Source organism: Centrocercus urophasianus, unplaced genomic scaffold (assembly GCF_019232065.1).
Source record: "Centrocercus urophasianus isolate 14NV4802_14NV808 unplaced genomic scaffold, USGS_Curo_1.0 seq_55, whole genome shotgun sequence".
NCBI classification, from domain to species: Eukaryota; Metazoa; Chordata; class Aves; order Galliformes; family Phasianidae; genus Centrocercus; species Centrocercus urophasianus.
In genome coordinates, this window is record NW_024885144.1 from 1,146,655 (window position 1) to 1,167,227 (window position 20,573).

Genomic DNA, 20,573 nt, shown 5'->3' on the forward strand with positions numbered 1-20,573 from the left:
AGATTGGAGGCACCCTGGGCTGTAGTGAGTCATGTTTGTGATTTTGAGAAGGACGGGCCTGGCAAAAAGCAAAGTCAGGACCCTGAACCTGGGAAAAGCAAATTCCTGTTTAAGGAATTCCTCGGTGAGATCCCCTGGGAAGCTGCCCTTGGAGACAAAGGAGTGGAGCAAAGCCAGCTACTCTTCAAGGAAGAGTTCTTAAACTCTTTCTGAGCACAAAAGAGCTCGTTGTCCCCCAGTACTGGAAAACAAGCAGGGGAGGCAGAAACCCAGCATGACCTGGCAAGGATGTGCTGGTCAGATTGAGAGGTAAGGACACGTACAGGCAGTGGAAGCAAGGACGTGTGACCTGGCAGAGTACAGGGATGCTGTCTGGACATGCACAGATGGGATCAGGAATGCCAAGGTGCAGATGGAATTGCTCTTGGTGAGGGATGTTAAACTCAACAAGAAGGGATTCTACAGGTACAGGTCAGAAGAGACAGACCAAAGAGTTCCTCTGGTAGATGGGAAAGGAGAACTGGCTACATCAGACATGGAGGAGTGGGAACTGGCAGCCAGGATTCTTGTATTTCTCACATCCCTGAACCTCACGTCCCAAAACCTCCGGGTGGGAACTGGGGGAGCAAATTCCCCGGCACTGTAAGGGCAGAGCAAGTCCCAGACTGACTCATATGCAAGAATGTATGCAAGAATGAATGCATACAAGTCTATGGGGCTGGATGACATGCATCCCAGGGCTGATGTGGTTGCTGAGCCGCTCTCCATCATAATAAAAAAGTCACGGCTGTTACGTGAAGTCCCTGGAGACTGAAAAAAGATCACTCCCATGTATAAGAAAGTGAAAAAAGAGGCCGTGCACCGTGTTGAAATAATGCCGAGAGCTTGCTGCTTCGTGTGGAAATGCAAGAACGGGTGTCATCCTCGTCAGTTTCCCGAGCACGAAGTTCCCAGCTCCTCCAATATCCTCGGCGGAGGACGTGAGCAGCCAAACGCCTTTCGCCTCAGCAGGCGCAGAGCCGACAGCCGCGTGCCCTGCAGGGCCGGGAGGGAGGCGCGCGGAGGGAGGGGAGGAAGACGGAGAGGAAGAGGAAGAGGAGACGGAGCGGTAGCCGAAGAGCCGAGCAGGGGCAGGCGGCCGCCCCGCCCCGCCCCGCCGCCTCCCGGTACCGCCGCGGCCGCTCGGCAGCGCTGCGAGGATGGAGCCGCCCGAGGAGGTGCGGGCGCGGCTGGAGCGGGCCGGGCAGGGCCACCTGCTGCGCTTCTGGGCCGAGCTGGACCCGGCGCAGCGCGCGGAGCTGCTGGCAGCGCTGCCGTCCGGGCTGGGCGAGCACTGCCGGCTGGCGGCGGCCTGCGCCCGGCAGCGGGAGAACCCGGAGCGCCTGGACGGCCGCGTGGAGCCGCTGCCCGCCGCGCTCCTGGGCAGCGCCCGGCACTGCGGCCCCGCCGCGCTGCGGCGCTGGGAGGACGAAGGTGAGCGGGCGGGGGGGGATCGCCGCCGGGGGGAGCGGGCGCGGGGATCGGAGCGGCCGCAGGCGGTGCTGCTCGGCCCGACGAAGAAGCGTTGTCTCTTGAACCGCTGGGTTTCGGTGAGGCTGCGGAGGCCGCGGCTGTTGCTGAGGTTGGCAGGAAGGTGCTGTCAGGGCGGACTCGCGAGCGCAGCGCTTGCACGACGGAATGCCAGAAATAGAGAGCGTTCTCTGCCCGCGAGCCGCCCCGTGCTGCCCGTGCGCTGCCATCCCCGGCGCTGCTCGAGGCTGCCGTGCCCCGATGGCTCCCGGCTCAGCGCTGCGCCCAGCGGGATCCCCGCGGCAGAGCGGCGTCACGTCGGGGCGGCGGCCATCGGCCAGTGTGAGCTGTGTAGCCGCGGTGACTGTCACAGCATGTGGTGTCGACGTGCAGGAGGGCAGGATGTCGGCGAGGCAGGCAGCGCGGTGATTGCTCTGTTGGCGTGGGGACTCGCCATGCCCAGCCCTGAAGATGGCCTGTCGGGTCCCCAGCTCATAACAAGGGTTGCCGAGGCACTTGGGATCAACATATTTAACTCACGCTTCAAACAATTAAATGCAGCGGCACAGACTGGAGAGGCACGAGGTTGGTGGGACGTGGAATGGCAGTGTTCACAAAAATATAGACAGTGAGCCTTGCTGCTGGACCCAGAGCTGCAGCAGAGCACGCGCTGCCTCGTGGGCTGCAGCTGTGCTGAGGGCAGTGCAGCATTAGCACAGGGCCTCTGTCCTGGGAGGAAGATGAGATTAGAGAGCAGAGTAGAGAAGTGCTGACGTGGCAGGTAGTGTAGGAGACACCGTGTGCCTGGCCAGGCCGATCCAGCCAGCCTGCCTGCATCCCTCTGGTGAGCTGCTGGGCACTGCATGGCTTGGCAGGCCACTGTTTTTGGAGCTGGCAGCTTTCCCTGGTCATGTCCTGGGACCATGAAGGATTGGGCTGATGGGAGAGGTGGTGCTCAGACCTGGGCTGTGTGCAGTGGGGTGCTGTGTTTCCCCCTCCTCATCATGTGTGTATTACACATCTCATGCTTTTTTTCTGAGCGTACATCCTGTTTCTTCTCAAAGCCATATCCCCTTTTTCTTTACAAAATACAGCAGTGCTGTTCGATAAGTAAATCAATGCAAAATTGAAAGAAAACAAGAGAAAGACAGCTGTGGCCAAAGGAGTATCCTGAAGTGTGGCAACCATCTGCACAGTCCTGACCCACAACAGCCAGTGAAGACGTGGGGCCACGTGGGCAGAGGAGTAAAAATTTCCAAACGGAAACAAAAATGCAGAAATAGAAGTGATGAGGTTCCAGAGCAGAAGAGCTTTTCTGATGTGTCAGACTCTCCAGATGGGGCCGAGTGGTGATGAAGCAGCTGCCCTGCTGTTGGGGCAGAGCTCTTTGGGGTCCAGCATCAGTTCTGCCGCGTGTCTGGGCTGGCTGCTGGTTAGTTTGTGCCCAGCCAGGTTACCCAGCAGCGCTGCTGACGTCCCACCAGGCCTTTCTGCAGAGTCTCCCTGATCGGAATGGAGTGGCAGCAGCAGCCCACAGCAGCCACACAGGAGTGCCAAGGAGGGCTTGGAAGCAGACCTGTGAGGATCGTGCTTGCTGCTTCAGGCTTGAGCATGTCAAATTGAGGAGCAATGAATTTTAGGGGTGGACTGATCTAGGTCAGAGCTGCACAGTTAATTTAACTGCTTTACTAAACTAGACAGCTAGGCTCTTCGTCTGCAGCTCCAGGCCAGAGAGAGGCCCAGCTGACTTGTGCCAGTGTCAGCAGTGAGCAAGGCAAAGTGTGAGGCCGGCCTTCCTTGCTGCAAGCAGTTCTCATCGGTGGGAATTTGGAAGGCCCCATGTGACTGGGACTGACTGCCAGCACCCCACAGAAGTCACTTGAGCCTAGAATCCAGACTGCCCTGATCCCTATCTAGCCTGCAGGCCGCTTCTGATTTCCACCAGGAAAGGGGGACGCAGTTTTTAAATTTCACATGGCGTTGCTTTTTACGGTGCAGTTTAATCCCTGGGAGCGAGACCTTGTGGTGCTGACCCCCAGCAGTGTTGGCCTGGAGGCTGGTATGCGAGCAGTGCAAGCCTTTGCCCAGGGTGTGCTGCAGAGCCCAGGCAGCGTTCAGTGGCAGTGAGCGGCGTTGGCTCTGGCTTTCCTCCCTCTGTGTGCCCTGGGAGGACGCAGGCTCCCAAGGTCCTTCCTTTCGAGTGAACCTCTGGTGGTGTTGAGCTGGGACGTGAGCAGAATGGACCTGGTCCCAGCCAGGCCTTCATGCCCAGCTTGCCAGCCGCCTTGACCAGGGGCTGCATGTCTCTGTGCAGCCTTTCCCCCAGGGATTGGTGTCACCCCTCAGCTGAGCTCGCCATGCTTTGTGAGCGGGCGTTCGAACTCCCTGCAGCTCCCACCTGCAGCAGTATGTCATCTTCAGGTGAAGACCAAAGAGTGACAACACTGTTCTCTTGACCTTTCCTCTTCCCCTTTTTGTGATTAAAAAGCAATTCTCAGAGGATGCAATCGATTCAGAAATTATTCTTGAGAACACCCAAGATATTTTTAAGCAGTTAAAAAGATTAAAAAAAAATAATTCCATCTGTCATTGTCTCTAAGACATTAGTCTTAGCACATATAGACTTGCTTTCTGGGTCTTAAACACAAACATGAAGTGGTCACACTTTCTAGGCAGCATTATGGATAATGACATAAATCAAGCACAGATGCTTTCAGATGCTGTCCTTATTTTATTTAGAATCATACCATCACAGAATTGCAGCACAGATGGATGGGAGAGACCTCACAGCTCCCAGTCCCATCCCTGCCATGGGCTGGCTGCCCCTCGGCTCAGGATGCCCAGGGCCCATCCATGGCCTTGGGCTCCTCCAGGGATGGGGCAGCACAGCTCTGGGCACAGTGCTGTGGCCTCACTGCCCTTTGGGTAAAGAATTTCCCTCTAACATCTAACCTAAATTTCCCTTCTTTTGATTTAAAATCATTCTCCCCTGTCCTGCCACTATCACGCTGTGTAAGAAGTCATTCTCCCTGCTGTTCATAAGCTCCCCCTAAGAACTGGAAGGCTGCAATGCGGTCTCCCCGCAGCCTGCTCTCCTCCAGGCTGAGCACCCCCAGCTCCTCAGCCTGTCTTTGCAGCAGAGGTGCTGCACCCTCTGAGTGTCCTCGTGGCCTCCTCTGGACCCGCTCCAGCAGCCCCACGTCTTTCCTGCGCCGGGGGCCCCAGGCCTGGACGCAGTACTGCAGATGGGGCCTCACGAGGGCAGAGCAGAGGGGGACAATCCCCTCCCTGCCCGCTGCCAGCCCTCTGTTGGTGCAGCCCAGGGTGCTGCTGGCCTCCCGGGCTGCGGGCGCACACTGCTGCTCGTGTGCAGCTCTGTGCCCACCAGGACCCCCACGTCCTTCTCTGCACGGCTGCTCTCAAGAAGATCTTCCCGCAGTTTGTATAAATGCCTGGCATTGCCTCGACCCAATGCAGCACCTCACACTTGGCCTTGTTGATCCTCATTAGGTTTACATGGGCCAACCTTTCGTGCCTGCCCAGGTCCCTCTGGATGGCATCCCTTCCTTCTGTTGTATCAGCTGTACTCAGCTTTGTGCCATCTGCAAACTGCAGAGGGTGCACTCAATCCCGCTGCCTGTGTTACTGGTAAAGATGATGAAGAGCTCTGGTCCCAGTTTGGCCCCCCAGGGGACGCCACTCATCACCGCCTTCACCTGGACATGGAGCCGCTGACCACAACCGTCTGGCCGCGACCATCCAACCCATTCCTTCTCCACCAAATAGTCCATCTCTCCAATTCAGAGATAACAGATCCCTGCCCTCTACAAGGACAAACACTAGTGTGCTCTCAGGCTTGGAGGACAGAGAAGCCAAATGCCCCATGTGGGACAGAGGCTGTGAGCCCATACTGCAGCTGCTCTGTGACTTGGGGTATGTCCCAGTGAGGCAGCAGTTCAGCACAGCTGGTGCAGCTATGAATGAGCCAGGCACTTCTTGTATCCAGAGAAGCAAGTCTCTGGAGCCACCTGCGTGGTGTTGTACCTATGCACTGTCTGCAGTGATGGGCTTATACTGCAGTTCTGTGGCACTTGTGCAGCCATGGCCGGCTCTGTCCTGCTGCTGCTGAGCGTTGCTCGGCCTCTGTGCCCACAACCAGCTGTTGGGTTTTTAATGTTGTTGGCTGTCACTGGAGAATAATTCATTCTGTGCAGTCCTTGGTCACGGGTGTGACAAGAAGCCTGCTCTTGCCAGTGGTAGTGGCTGAGGGCTGTTCTTTGCTCAGACACCACTATTTATCTTGCTTTATGAGAGGCTTGTCATTACTGTGGAGACGCAGTCAAGTTTGTCCAGGGATAAATTGACAACACAAGAGGCAGCACTTTGTTTGCAAAGTGGCAGCTAGCTGTGCTGGTTGAGCTCAACAGAACCATAATGGTCGTTTTCCCTTTTCCTGGGATACAGGGCTGGGAGACAACAGCAGGATGTGTGCAGCTGCATTTCGCTCACAGTAATACCCACTGCTTCAGTCACAGGGGTGACTTTCCATTCCTTGCCACCGCTGTGACCCACACTGAGCAGAGTTTAGCTTTGCTTTCTAATCACAGCTGATCATTTTCTCATCCCTGACAACCCCTGAACTGGTGTTTAACTGCTTGCCCCTCCATCCTTTGGGTTGGTGTGTAGGTTTCCTGCTATAGCAGGGGCTGTGTGAGGCACCTGTCCAGCAGCCAATGCAAACAGTGTGCCAAGCACTCAGCAGCAGCTGGTAGCAAACTGCAGTGACACAGCCAGTACCTGAGAGCTGCTCTGTGCTTTGTTACATCTTTTGCAGTAAAAGTGCGGGGGAGCCATGAATTGTTTGGACTTTGTTACACACATGTGTGCTTCTTTTGCTTTCATGACTGCTAAGGAGCTCAGATATCGGAGCTTTGCTGTAGTAGAGCTGCGTGTTTCAGTGTACAGCTCTCACAGTACTGTTGTCTGTGCCTTTTTAAGTTTAAAGCATTCAGGCTTTCCTGTTTAGCCAAGAACCTTCTGAAACTTTGAAACCCCCAGACCCAAGGTGCAGGTTTCCCGCTAGAAAGCTCTCCTAAGCCCACTTGAAACCAGAGGTTGGGCTACAGATCTCTAGAGGTGCCTTGCAACCAAAGTTTTGTGATCCTATGAATTCCAAGTCCTGTTTGCAGCAGTGATGGCAGTGCTGTGTAATTGGCTTCCTGCAGGCCGCCTGACCCAGCGTGGTGATCTGCAGGGAGACAGAATATGGAGGCAGAAACATTGTCCTACATCGCAGGGAGAGTCGACAGAATTGCTACAGTGACAGGGGAGACTTACATCTGTGTTCCTAGTGCTGGAAGCTAGATTTTTAAACAAAATTAAAACCAAGACATGTTTTTCCAGCAGCAGTTGGTATTTTTCCTTCTTACTGCTCATTTGAACAGATGATTATTTAAAGGTGAGCATAAATATTATGATTTTGATTTCTTTCTAAAGCAGTGTTTTTGGTCCCTGTGTCTTTTAGTCTGAGTGTTGAAAGATGTCCCTGCTTGAAACAGAACTGCCCCAGCCGTAGGGCAGCTCAGCAGGGCTTTGTCTGAGTCTTGACAACCCCAAGGTACAGTTGCCCCCATTCTCTGCAGGTCTTTTCCAGGGATGCACCACTTTCCCAGTAAATCATTTCTAATGTCCAGTGTGAACATGCTGAGCTGCACTCAGAGCTGTTTCCTGTTGTTACACCATCTGCTGCTTCAGATAAGGGAAAAGTGTATCAGAGAGGAGATTTGTTTTAATGTGGCGTACAGCACCCTTCTGCTCTCTGAACTACCAGCAGTTGGCATGGAACAGCTTCTGGCTGTTGCCTGAGCTCTGTAGAAAGGCTCAGGGGAAGGGCACAGGACGTGGACCGTCTTTGTGATTCTCATGTTCTCTTTGTCTTCTTTCTCCCGTTCAAGGTTTGCAGCAGATCTCACAGAACAAAGTGGCAGTGCTGCTGCTGGCTGGAGGACAAGGAACCCGCCTGGGAGTGAGCTACCCCAAGGGCATGTACAACGTGGGACTGCCCAGTGGCAAAACCTTGTATCAGATCCAAGCAGAAAGAATCCGAAAAGTGGAGCAACTCGCTGGCCAGAGGCACCGCTGCCAGTGCACCGTGCCCTGGTAGGTGGGCTGAACCACAGACCCGCTGTAAGGGGGTCTTTGCTTTGCAGTCTTGCCTGTCTTGTCTTCTAGGAGTGCCTTGACAGGTGTCAGCAGAGACATGCCAGGGGATTTTGGCAGCATGCGTGATCCCAGCAGCTAGAAGAGGAGCTCGGGGTGGGCAGTGACACACCAACATGCCTGCAGCGAGCACTGCCCTGCAACCTGCAGTCACTGACCACTGTGCTGTGTCTGTTTCAAGCACAGACCTTACAGTGCAGGAAACAGCACTTTTCAGTGCCTGTTTCGGATCGCTCGTGAGAGATTTGTACGTTTGTGCTGTGCTTTCTCAGGTTCCTCTCTGGAGAGAGAAATCACACCACACTGAGAAACTCTGCATGTATCTTCAGGCAGAGCATAAAGCTCTTCCCTTCCTCAATAGTAAATCCTTGCCGTGCTCCATTTTTAGGCTGCCTCCTGCTGTTGATGTTTGCAGCTGTCTGCCTTCTCTCCTGGATGCCCGTAGCTTTCAAAAGCCTCCAGGCTTCCACGGAGCTTAGCTCTGCAAGGTGCAGAACGTCACTTCCCTCTGAGATTGGGTGGGTGAGAGAAGAGAAGGGCACTGCTGCCTGGCTCTGGGAATGTTTTCTGCTGGGTGCTCACCCTTAGCTTATAGAGATACCATTACAAAGTCCCTGTCTGGTCTGAGGCAGGGTATGGGAAGAATGAAGGAGCCTGTATGTCTCAGGTCTTCAGGATGACACATGGTTTTACAAGTAGGAATCTGAAGGTGATTCAACTCCAGATTCTATGTTTCTTTCTAAAGCTACATGTACATGACCCAAATTGCAAATGTATCCATGCCTGGTGCTGTTGGAAGCCATCAGCAACATCTGCTGATAATGTTTACAGTTTACCTCCCTTGGGTTGAAGAGACAGCTGGCTGCTGCTATACCCTGGAGGACAGTATCTACTGTGCTGCAGAAATGTAAACCAGTGTGTATGCGGCCCTCCTGTGCAGACTATGGATATTCTGCTGTGCTAGCAGAGGACCACATACACCTGTACTGAGCTGTTGAAGGGCTTGGCAGGTACGTGATGCTCTCTGCTCTGCACTGGTGTAGCCTCTCCTGGAGCACTGTGTGCAGGGTTGAGTGCCACAGCATAAAGGCATAAAACTACTGGAGGGCTACAGAGGTGGGAGAGGGTCTGGAAGGGAAGGAGTATGAGGAGCAGCTGATGTCCTTGGTTTTGATTTGAAACTGAAGTGAATGAACCTTTCGTGCCATTCTGCGCAGTGTTTTGGAGCTGACTGGCAGACGTTATGCACATTTAGGGAAGCGCTTTTCTGTCCTGGGTGGAGCTGAGCCCCTGGGTAGGATTGCTCTTGAGTCCTTGCACAGCCTTCCTGCAGGATGGCTTGTGGAGAAACGGCACGCAGTTGAGCAGCAGATCTCAAGATACCCCGCTGTCTCTCATTTAACATCCTGAGGTTTTCTCCCTTCCATGTCCCACCTGTAGTTTTTTCTTTTTCTTGTTCCTTGCTCTGCACCTGCTCCTACCCAGGTACATCATGACAAGTGAGTTCACGCTGAGGCCAACAGAGGAGTTCTTTGTAAAACACAGATACTTCAACCTGGATAAATCCAATGTAATCATGTTTGAACAGAGAATGCTGCCAGCTGTCACCTTTGATGGGAAGGCCATCTTGGAGGAGAAGGGAAAAATTGCTATGGCTCCAGGTACCTTGCTGTTAGCCCTTATTTGGTGCAGTAGCCTGTGCTGAAAATCACTGTTAACCATCCTTGGCACACAAGAGCAGCCTTGGGAGGTCAGTGTCAATGCCTCTAGTTAGCATGGGAGAGTTCTGTTAGATGTTTTGGGATGGTAATCAGGAGTGTAGCAACCTCTGTTTAGTTCTTGCTGGAGTCTTGTCCACATTGCATGGCTTTAAATCAAAGTTTGGGAATATTGGCAGGATTAGGAAGAGTGGGATTGCTGTGGTGTTGGTGTGTATACTCAAGGGAAGAGGCCCCAGGATGCAATCCCTGGGGTGCTGCCTCGCAGGATGAAGCTGTCAGTAGAGCAGCTCCATTCCCCCCCAGCTCGGAGCTTCTGGCTGCTCAGAAGTGATGCTGTCAGGTTGTGGAGAAAACCCACCTGGCTGAAGGCTCCTTTTCAGGGCTGATAATGAGAAATGGGGGAAAAAACAGCAGGCAGCAAGAAGACAAACTCCTTCCAAAATTATTGAAATGTTTAGTGTTGAAAAGTTCTCCTCTTCTCTGGACCTGGACATGGCAAGAGGTGAGGGGATGGGGAGGGCAGTCCTTCTGGGGCTGTGTTGCAGTATTGCGACTTCTGTGGCTGCAGAATGATTCTTCAGAGCAGACAGGAGTGCTAACGGGGTGGCCGTGAAAGGATGATCTGTGATGAACAAATGTGCAAATGGAGTTGGGGGGCGGTGGGAGGGTGAAATACACAGAGGATGAAAGACTGACTTTAGTCTTTCTTTCTCCAGGCTGTTTTAAATGTGCTTTTGCACTGCACTGGAAGAGAAGAAATGCCACAGCCCACTACATAGTGTTTTGAGCTTCAGTGTTTTTCCTCTGAGGGTCTCACAGCACTTTCAGCTTTCGTAATGCTTCCCTGTGAGGCTGATACCAATAGCCCTGCTTTGCAGATGTGGAACTGGGCTGTGGAGGGAGACAGCTTTGTCTGAACTGAGCCTGCATCAGAGCTGGAAGTGAAACCCCTTGGCACTGACTCTTGGCTAGAAAACATTTCCTGCTCTGCTATTCAGGAAAATTTCTTTAGGGCTTTTAGCCTTTGCTCTATTAGTCATGAAATAAACTTTGCAAAGTCACTAATTAACCAGGGCCTCCTCTTTTCTCCTGTGTTATAGATGGCAATGGTGGCTTGTATCGTGCCTTGGTGGATAATAAGATCTTGGATGACATGAAGCAGCGTGGTATCCAGTACGTCCATGTGTACTGTGTAGACAACATTCTTGTCAAAATGGCAGATCCAGTCTTCATAGGCTTCTGTGTTTCCAGAGGAGCAGACTGCGGTGCGAAGGTGAGGTGGTGCTATGCTGGGCTGATTGCCTGCAGAGTTGAGACCGTGGGGGGTGAGCAGAGTTAAGATCTCAGGGTGAGCTTGGATGTGCTCAGATCTCTGCCCAGTGGTGGCTTGCTCAGAGCAGACTTAGACATGGCAGTCTGAAATGCCTGTTTTGAACTCACAGTCCCCTTCCTGGGAGCGTTCTTGTAGCACTTCCTTCCCTCTTCCCAGAGTAGAATGGAAAACAGGCTTGGTAACATAGAATCACAGAGTTGCTAAGGTTGGAAAAGATCTCCAAGATCATCCAGTCCAACCGTCCACCTCCCACCCCCATCCGTTTCCCCACTAAACCACGTCCCTTAGTACAACATCCAAATGTTTCTTGAACACCTCCAGGGGCGGCGACTCCTTCACCACCCTGGGCAGCCTGTTCCAGTACCTGAACACTCTTTCGGAGAGGAAATGTTTCCCAGTATTCAGCCTGAACCTCTCCTGGTGCAACTGGAGTCCGTTTCCTCTCATCCTGTTGTTGTCACCTGGGAGCAGAGGCTGACCCCTCCTCACACAGCCTCCTGTCAGCAGTAGCAGAGCACTGCCATCTCCCCTGAGCTCCCCTTCCCCACGCTGACCCATCCCAGCTCCCTCAGCCGCTCCCCATCACACCTGTGCTCCAGACCCCTCACAGCTCCATCCCATCTCTGGACACGCTGCAGGGCCTCCGTGTCTGCAGAGCAGTGAGGGCCCAGCACCGAGCGCAGCACTGAGCTGCGGCCCCACCACTGCCGTACAGAGGGACGATGCCCTCCTGCTCCTGCTGGCTGCACTGCTGCTGACACAAGGCAGGCTGCCGTGGGCCTTCTTGGCCACCTGGGCACACTGCTGGCTCGTTCAGCATTGACCCCTTGTGCATTTCTTCCACTTGGTCTTCCAGTCACTCTCCCTCGAGTTTGCAGCACTGTATGGGGTTGCTGGGGCCAAAGTGCAGGACCTGGAACTTGGTCTTGTTGAACTTCATTCCATTGGCCTTAGCCCAGTCTGTTCAGATCCCTCCTTAGGAGGGTGGTGTCATCTGCACATTTACTGAGGGCGATCAATCCCCTCATCCAGGTCATAACAGAAAAATTAAACTTCTATTAAAGCAGGGACTGTAATTGCACAGGAACCCTACAAACTGAAATTGCTTCCCTTTTGTGTGTTCCTGAGATATCTGGAAGCCTTATTGGACTGGGTTGTGTTTTGTAAACACAACTTTAATTCTAATCAAGTTACTGCTTATATCCCACTGTGATAGATGGCAAAAGCCAGAAGAGCTTGGTTTTGTGACTCAAAATCAGCAGGTCTCCTGATGTTCAAGACAGGTTTCTGTTGCTTTAATCAACACTGTTCATGTAAGCAGGGAGCTAAAGGCTGATAGATTTAACATTCTTCATTTAATCCCAAGTCCCAGTTAAAAGACCTTGATAGGAAAAGTGCCTCACAGTGTGCTGCTCCAACCAGCTGACTGGAGGTGGCTTTCTTTTAACTGCAGAGTGTCTTCTGAGCAGTTGTGCCATGGAGTGGTCACGTACTGCTTTTTGTACCAGGTTGTTGGGAAGAATACATCTCCAGGCCACTCGGTGTACTCAGTATTATCTTGTGTTTGTGAGGCACCGTGTGTACAGCCAAGTGTTGCAGGTCAGTTTGTGCTTGGCAGTTGGAATATTGCTGGCGGTTTCTTCCTCCTTGTGATGAGCCTCTGTCCTGTGGCTGCAGGTGGTGGAGAAGGCCTACCCCACAGAGCCTATAGGGGTGGTGTGCCGCGTGGATGGGGTCTCTCATGTGGTGGTGGAGTACAGCGAGATCAGCCCGGAGACCGCGCAGCAGCAAAGGCCTGATGGGGGGCTGATGTACAGCGTTGGCAATATCTGCAACCATTTCTTCACTGTTGACTTTCTGCAGACAGTGGCCCAGTAAGTCCCAGCAGAACTGCCAGGCAGCTGTGCATGGCGGATGTTCCCCTTTCCCATGTCGTAGTTACGGATGTTTCCTACTCTGCTCTTCACCTCCTCTCTCCTCCAGACAGTCCCACACAGCTGTGTCTGCTGTTGGTCACCCCAGCATGGTCTTTATGCCTCATCCAGTGGAGGGTTTGCGTGCTTTGCTGTAGCTAAATCAGCTGGGATAAACCAGTGCTTTGACCTTCCTGGGCTTGCAGGGGGGAGCAGCCACATCACTGAGCACAGCACACGCTTTGAGGACTTTCAGTAGGAATGTCAGCCGTGCTGTGTCCCTTTGCACAGTTGGATGGGGGGGTGGCTGGCAGAGGACTGCACCTTGGAGCTGGGAAACAGGAATGTGATAGCAGCTTTCTTCTGTTAGTTATGGCTCTGACCCTGGGCTGGAGGTACTGTGTTCTTGTGGGGTTTGTTGCTGTGGGGGGATATGAAACTGATGTAGTCTGAAGGTGTGGGGACAGTTAAGGGAGACCTAATTTCATTTCTATCAATCCTGAGGCAGGCAGGATCACAGAATCACAGAATTGTAGGGGTTGGAAGGGACCTCCAGAGATCATGGAGTCCAACCCCCTGCCAAAGCAGGTTCCCTACAGCAGGTCACACAGGTCGGCATGCAGGCAGGTCTTGAACATCTCCAGAGAAGGAGACTCCAGAGTTCCAGAAGAGCTTGATCCCTTTGTGTGAAGGATCTGCCCTGCTCCATTTTCGTTCTGGTCAAATAACAGTTGGGTTACCTTTTTTCCCTCTGCCTGTGATTGCAGCTGTGCACTCCGTCACCTTTTGCTTTACCCTATGATGTCATGCTGTCATTAGCAGTGGAGTGCCTTGGCTGCCTGCCCTGCAGCTGTCTGGGCTACTTTGCTCAGTGAAGTGTTTCCTGGATGTGACTTCAAGTCAGCATCCACAACAGTTGAGATAAGACCTGGAGTAGTAATAAGCCATCAGCTTCCCAGAGATGTACTTCTCTTTTTTATTGGGCACGAAGCAAATTAACTTGTTTGTCCTCCCTTTTGCAGAAAACACGAGTCCCAGCTGAAGCACCACGTGGCCATAAAGAAGGTGCCTTACATTGACGAGGAGGGAAATCTGGTAAAACCGCTAAAACCGAATGGAATAAAGCTGGAGAAGTTTGTGTTTGATGTGTTCCAGTTCTCTAAGTTAGTGGCAGAAGTGATCTTTTTTTCCCCCTTTTCATTTTCTGTTTGAATGACTGTAAGCTGTAGAAGATCTTGACAGATTGTGTGTAGTTTGTGTTAGAGGGCTTGTTGGATCTACCAGGCTTCAGCATGGCAGTAACTGCAGGCACTGACAGTGCATTCACTGAGCCCTTGTGTGCAGTTCTTTGGGAATCATTCATTCTGCTGAGGATGGTTTGTTTGGCTCTCCTTCTGCTGGCCCTGGGAGAGAAATAAGGCAGGAGACACAGAGCATAGCCAGCATTTAATACAAGGGCATGTTGGAATGTTCAGCTTCTCAGAAATCGGACCTTTCATAATCGTGGTTTCCATGACAACTGCAGCTTTTGTTGGGTTTTAGGTGCATGAGAAGCTGGGGCCGATTCACACCTTTGTGTTCAGAGAACAGGTCGCTGCAGCCCCTGGAGATAAGATCTGTTGCTGTAGGAACTGGAAAAGCTGCCTTGCCAATCTCCGACACGGCGGTGCTGGGGGCTGACAGTACTTTGTGTGCAGTGAATGGGGACTTCTAATAATTTAGGAATTTACCATAAGTTGGTGAATCCTCTTTTCCAAAGCCCAGAATTCAGCAACAAAGATTCTGTTCTAGGTTGAAATTAACGAGAGCAAAAAAGAGACCTTAGGCAAACTGAAATATCTCGTTTGGAGATAGTGTTTTTGTTTTAAGAGGATTTACTGTAGGTGAAGGAGATAAGGTTTGAACCCTGGTCTCCATTTCCTGGCATGCAATCTGTAAGGAAACATACTTAAAAGCAAAGTCAGTGTGGTGGAAATAATGCAGAGCTATGGATTTTGAAACAACTGCAAGCAGTTACTTCTTGTTTTTTTCGTGTTACTTCACGAACTTTGTTGATAATACGGAAAAAATTGGCAGATGCTCTTTGTGTACGAAGTACAGAAACACGAAGGTGCTGCTGTGGTTTTATTTGCATTCCCTTTTCTGGTAAACTTCTGTACATGCATCTGACTGCGTGTCCTCCCGTTCTGCTTACTCACACCTGGAAACTGCTGTCCTGAGTCACTGCTTCCCCCAGGCTGCCACGCAGAGTGACTTTCTTTAAGGCAGGGGTGCAGGGCTCTGCTGTGAGCAGCACAGCACTGCCATGTATCCAAGCGTCAGGCATCGCACCTCCTTCTGTTTTTCTGTCATACAACCCTGGTTCTTATTTGCTCCTGAGATAGGAGATGGACTTTCCTTAGCTTGACTCTGCCCCAGGCTGTGTACATCACTGCCTGTTAAAATATGTATGAGCACTTCCCCACGAAAGCTGCTTTTGCATCTTTTCTGAGAACAAAGCTGATAGCTAGCTTTGTTTTTCATTATTCTTGTTTTCTCTCCTTTGCTGATAGGAATTTTGTGGCATTTGAAGTTTTGAGAGAAGAGGAGTTCTCGCCGTTAAAAAATGCAGACACAGCTGAGAAAGACAACCCTACCACTGCTCGGCAGGCCCTCCTGGCCCAGCACTACCGCTGGGCTCTCAAGGCTGGGGCCAGGTTTCTGGATGCAGATGGCTGCAGGATACCAGAGGAGCTCAGGTGTGAACCTCAGTGATGTTCTCTGCAGCTTCTTTGCCTGTGGCTTCCCAAGCCTGACGGCTGGCTGATGGATGCACACTGTGCTACACAGTTCAGAGCATTTGTCTGAACACTGGTGTGAGCTCTGTTCAGCTGGCCTTCTCCAAACATCCTCTTACAGCTACTGCTCCATTAGTACTGCCAGTACTTTAATGCACAGTACCCTTTGCTTTAGCTCTGGCAGAGATTCCTGCCTTGGGGGTCACAAGTCAACTCCTCCTATAGCAACTTGAACACAGTCAGACAACTGCCTTAGATAGAAGCAGACTTTTCTATCACTCAGGATGTAAGCAGCCCAAGGAACTGCAATTTGTGGTCATCCCTGCCTCTTCTGATTGTGGTCCCAGTTTTTAAAGCCCAGCAGAGTCTCAGATGGATATTACAGCAATTACCAATTCATACACTTCCTGCTTTTACTACATGGGACAATTACTTCATCACATGACAGCTTAATAAACCCAGAAGCTGTTCATTTTATTTGAAAAGTACCTTTTAAAAAGCCACGTAATTGTTTTGATGAGAACCTGCTAATTCCCTTTCATTTTCATAGTTTATATTCAAATGATACCTGATGCATGTGAATATAACAAATGTTGTATCCTTCTGGATGTCTTGCTCTTGACAAACCTTCGAAGACAACGGACTGTTTTGTAAGCAGAGCAAGAAGTTAACCCAGTGTTCTCATGTTCAGTCTTTCAGGAACCGAAGATCCTCCGGCTGTGTGTGAGATTTCTCCGTTAGTGTCTTACTTTGGAGAGGTGAGAATAATTATCTATGGAAGTAAAATTTTTAAGAGCATGCATGATTTCTTTACAGAAGAGAGATTTCATTAGCCTGTGCTTGCTCAGAAATGGTAAGGCAAACGGAGCTAGGACTTGTGTTATATTTGTGGTTCCATTGTGGCTTATTCTTGAGCAGTTTGTTCGGTCTTCACATACCTCGGTTTTAGCAATGTCTAAAATGAGAGATGTAATGAGGTGGTGAAGTTTCGTTAGGACTCATCAGTACTTTGAGATCCACTGGATGAAAACCTTCTTTGCTAAGTTCCTGTCTGCAGGGAGCTGGCTCACCACACTTGGTGCCTTATAAGAATAAAACAGAGGTGAGTCAGTGTGATTTTCGTTGCTAGGATCATTCTAGTATGAGTTCAGAACACCCTGCCCCTCGCCTCTCCCTTCTCAGCAGGGCTCGTTCCTGAGCTCCACTGTTCTACAGTTCATGCTCTCCTTCACAAACTCTGGTCGTATGGCTGAAGTGCTTTCTACTCTCCCTGGGGAACAGTTCTGTTGTCTGTCCTTTGTGTGGCCTTTAACTTTGGGAGTCAGTCATTCTTTGTAAATGTTATAGAGACTTTGAAACAGTACACATGGCCAGTACAATGTGCTATAACCTAACCTGATGATTTTCACGTGTTCTCAGGGTCTGGAGGTGTACATGAAGAACAAAGACTTCTGTTCTCCCTTTATACTCGATGAAGACAAAGCAGAAATGCTAGGAAGTTCTTGAAGAGGAGGGAGGTCTTCTCCCTCTCAAATCAGATGCTTGTCTGTCAGCAATTATAAGAACTGACCCTACTAAAATGAAGTGCCTTATGAAAACTTGCTTTGCAGTATTAAGTTGATGCCAAATCCTTGCAACAGTTGCATATGCACATCTGTGCCCACTCAGCAGATCCGTTTGGTGACTTTGAAGTCAGCCTTCTACCTTGATCTGTTTTGTCAACAGTGATATGAATGACAATTAATACTTTCCAGGTACCAGACAGATTTTATATTTCCTTTCTCTAGTGCATACAGATTTATAACAGAGCCAGCTGGAATCTAATCAGTCAGCTTTGCATTCATGAAGATTAGATCTCTGCAGTGCCTACCTTTGTACCTTGTTTGTGCTGTTGTTATTTTTTGTGTATGTTTGCTTGTTTGCTTTAAGCTCTGCTGGTCAGGAGATGCAGTTCAGCATTCACATCCTACAGTCAGTGTGCATGGAGGAGTGTGCTGCACTTGGGGCCTTCTGTGTTAAAGTTTTGCTTGAGATGTGGACCCTGCAGCAGTGAGACTGGCTTGCATATGTAGGCTCTGTGGTGGCACTCCAAGAAAACAGTAAATACGCAGCTCAGAGTGATTGCTTTTTACAGCTGCAGTGACCTGCAGGTGGGGAAGAGGACAAAGAAGAAGGCTGAGAACTCTTTTCACAACAGCCTTCTCTTCCTCCCTTAGGACAGTCATTTATTTTGCTTTCCATTTTTCCGTTTGATACATACACCATCCCTCAGGGAGGCGCTCCTGTGAAGTGCCTGAAGGTGACAGTGACAGGAGGAACAAGCTGTGAGGGAGAATTTGAGGCTTAATCCCAATGTAAGCAGTGTAACAGTAAAACGCCTCAGCTTCTGCAATTTCCAGTGGGGCGCTTCTCAGCACTTTTTCAGTTAAGGAAATAACTCTTTAGATGCCTTGCTCTTATCCTAGGTTACAGACTATGATATATCAACTAACGAAGGAAGGTAATTTGCACAATTTCAGTAGCACAGCAGCCCAGCCTTGGCGGAGGGGTCACAGGGTGGCCGTGCCTCACAGCTCCTGCTCTGCAGCAGCAGATCCTACACACCAAAGTCATTTCACACCTCAGGAGGACTCTTCAGGTGCGTTGCTGAGCGGGGTTGGGTTGACGAGCACACACTGCGTTTCCCCCAGTCAGCTGTAAGGAAGGTGATGAACCATAGAATCCTAGAATGGCCTGTGTTGCAAAGGAGCACAGCGCTCATCCAGCACAACCCCCTGCTGTGTGCAGGTCACCAACCAGCAGCCCAGGCTGCCCAGAGCCACATCCAGCCTGGCCTTGAATGCCTGCAGGGCTGGGGCATCCACAGCCTCCTTGGGCAACCTGTGCCAGTGCCTCACCACCCTCTGGCTCAAAAACTTCCTCCTAACATCCAACCTCATCCTCCCCTGTCTCACTTTAAAGCCATTCCCCTTGTCCCATCACCATCCACCCTCACACACAGCCGTTCCCCCTCCTGTTTATTTGCTCCCTTCAAGTACTGGAAGGGGAGAAGATGTTTCAGATGAGGCATTTCATGTCTCTGCTTCTACTATGGAATTGTCAATGCTGATATTAAGCATCGATCTTTTATATAATTGAATTTCTGAAATTCTTCCTATGAAGCTGTATTCAGAATGTTGGAGGAAATAAAAATAGCTTTGAGAATAATTATCATGTGTAAGTAGGCTCGTGTTTTACAGAGAAACCGCCTAAATGCTGACGGCAGAATTTACAGATAGGAAGTTATCTGCATACGCATGAGTAATTAACCTGTTATATGTGCAGACCAGCTAATTACAGTTCTGGTTACCTCTTGCTGCATGTGCAACCAGTATTTTTAGTAGAATTTTTAGTAGAAATTGAGCATTTGTCTGTGACGCTCAGTTCTGTATTTTTTATTGTGCATTTTTATGGGTCATTTCTATTCTTGTCTGTTGAGTTTTGCGTCCAAGACTGATTGCATTACATCTTTGAGAGCATTGCTCGTCGGTTCAGGCCCGGGTTGTTTTAAATTGCACTGTGCTATAAAGAAAGATTATTCTTCTATGCTTTCTAGAATGCTTTTTGAAACTGAACTGCAGTTCATTTTGTGGATGCTTTAATCGTATGAACACTGAAGTGCTGATATGTTTTTAGAGATTGTCTTTGAGGAGAAGAGGAATTAGGATGCTGAATGCCTCGTGTGTTTTGTTTTCCAGAAATTTTTGGACTATGAAGCATTTTGATAATAAAGATGTACTGTGATTTCTATGTGTCTGTCTGCCTTGTTTGTGAGGAAATGCAGGTGGTTTTGTTCCTGTGCACCGCCGTGCTGTCACACAGCTGCGGGACACTGACATGGCACCACTGCTGGCACAGCTGGAGGCTGCAGTGGCCATGGCTGATGTGCAGGGTGACATGGAACTCAGCAAATACCCGAAGCAGTTGGACACTGCTGTGTTTTTCCATCAGACAGCTCACAGAGCACTATTCTCCCCCAGAGCAGTTTTTCCACAGTGACAGGCTGTCCTCTCTATTGGGGGCTCAGTGCTGAACCCAGCAAAGACCCAAAGCAGACGTTCTTTCTGCTTTACCTATTTCATTCCACATTTTTCTCTTGTCACCCATATGAAGGTTGCTGCTGCTGGAGTTTTTTAATGCTTTTTTAAGCTATGTGAATTGGTAGTTTGCTGTGGTAGGAAAATGAGTACTGAAATGTGAATGTGTGTCAGGGTTCTGCTGAATTGTTTCTCTGCTTGTTTGTGCGGTGTTGATACTTACCAGAACAATTTGTTGGGGGCTGAGATTTTTTTTTAAATCATGAGATGTTAACTTAGCTCTCAGTTTTATCTTAGGGACTCTACCTGAAGGAGAGTCCAAATTTAAAGGTCCAAATGATGTCCTTAACTGAATATCTAGGCACACCGGGAGGTGAATTCTAGGCCAGCACTTACAGCAGTATCCATGCCTGCTGCCACACTCTTTCTCCCTGTTGAACTGTGAACTTGATGTAAACATAACCTGGTTCCCAAATGTAGGAGGTGGCAGTGGATAATACAGAAACACAGGCAATGTGGCTCTAAATGTGTACAATATTAAATGGTGCTGCCCCTCCTCCTCCTTCAGGAAGATGCTCTTTGCAAAGGGCATGTGAGAAAGGGCTGTGAAGGAGCAGGTAGGGAAGGGATTGTATGGATCCTGCTGTGTACCAAACTATTTTGAAAATCCCTTCAGTCAACTCTGCCCTCTCAGAGTCTCATTCATGCCTTTTCACACCCCTCAGCTCTTAGGACAGAGTTCCTGTGATGTCTGCCCTGGACTGGGGTGGGGGGATGAGTGATGCAGGCTGTTAGGATGCATGTTTTAGACTGCTCTGTCCTCTGGGATTCAGAGGAACTTTGGGTCTCCTGTGCCATGCTCAGCTTCCAGGTGGGCTGGAGCAGAGGGTGTGTGCAATGCACCGCAGCCCTGGTACCATCCTCCCACCAGGACACTTCCTGACAAGACATGGTGACTTCTGCACCCTTTGCACCCACATCCCCACCAGAGCAGCCTACCAGGCAGGTGGGAAATGCACCTTCCC

The 20,573-nt window shown here is 50.5% G+C and overlaps 1 protein-coding gene across 1 annotated transcript; it reads left to right on the plus strand.

Annotated features, from left to right (window-relative positions):
- The first annotated feature begins 1,199 nt into the window (after positions 1 to 1,199).
- Positions 1,200 to 18,262, plus strand: UAP1L1 (UDP-N-acetylglucosamine pyrophosphorylase 1 like 1). Its single transcript, XM_042835846.1, has 9 exons — positions 1,200 to 1,473; positions 7,464 to 7,668; positions 9,214 to 9,389; positions 10,550 to 10,722; positions 12,460 to 12,656; positions 13,718 to 13,858; positions 15,248 to 15,433; positions 16,164 to 16,230; positions 16,892 to 18,262. Exons 1-9 carry the CDS (start codon positions 1,200 to 1,202, stop codon positions 16,976 to 16,978), a joined length of 1,506 nt encoding a protein of 501 aa, XP_042691780.1. The 3' UTR covers positions 16,979 to 18,262.
- Positions 18,263 to 20,573: the final 2,311 nt, after the last annotated feature.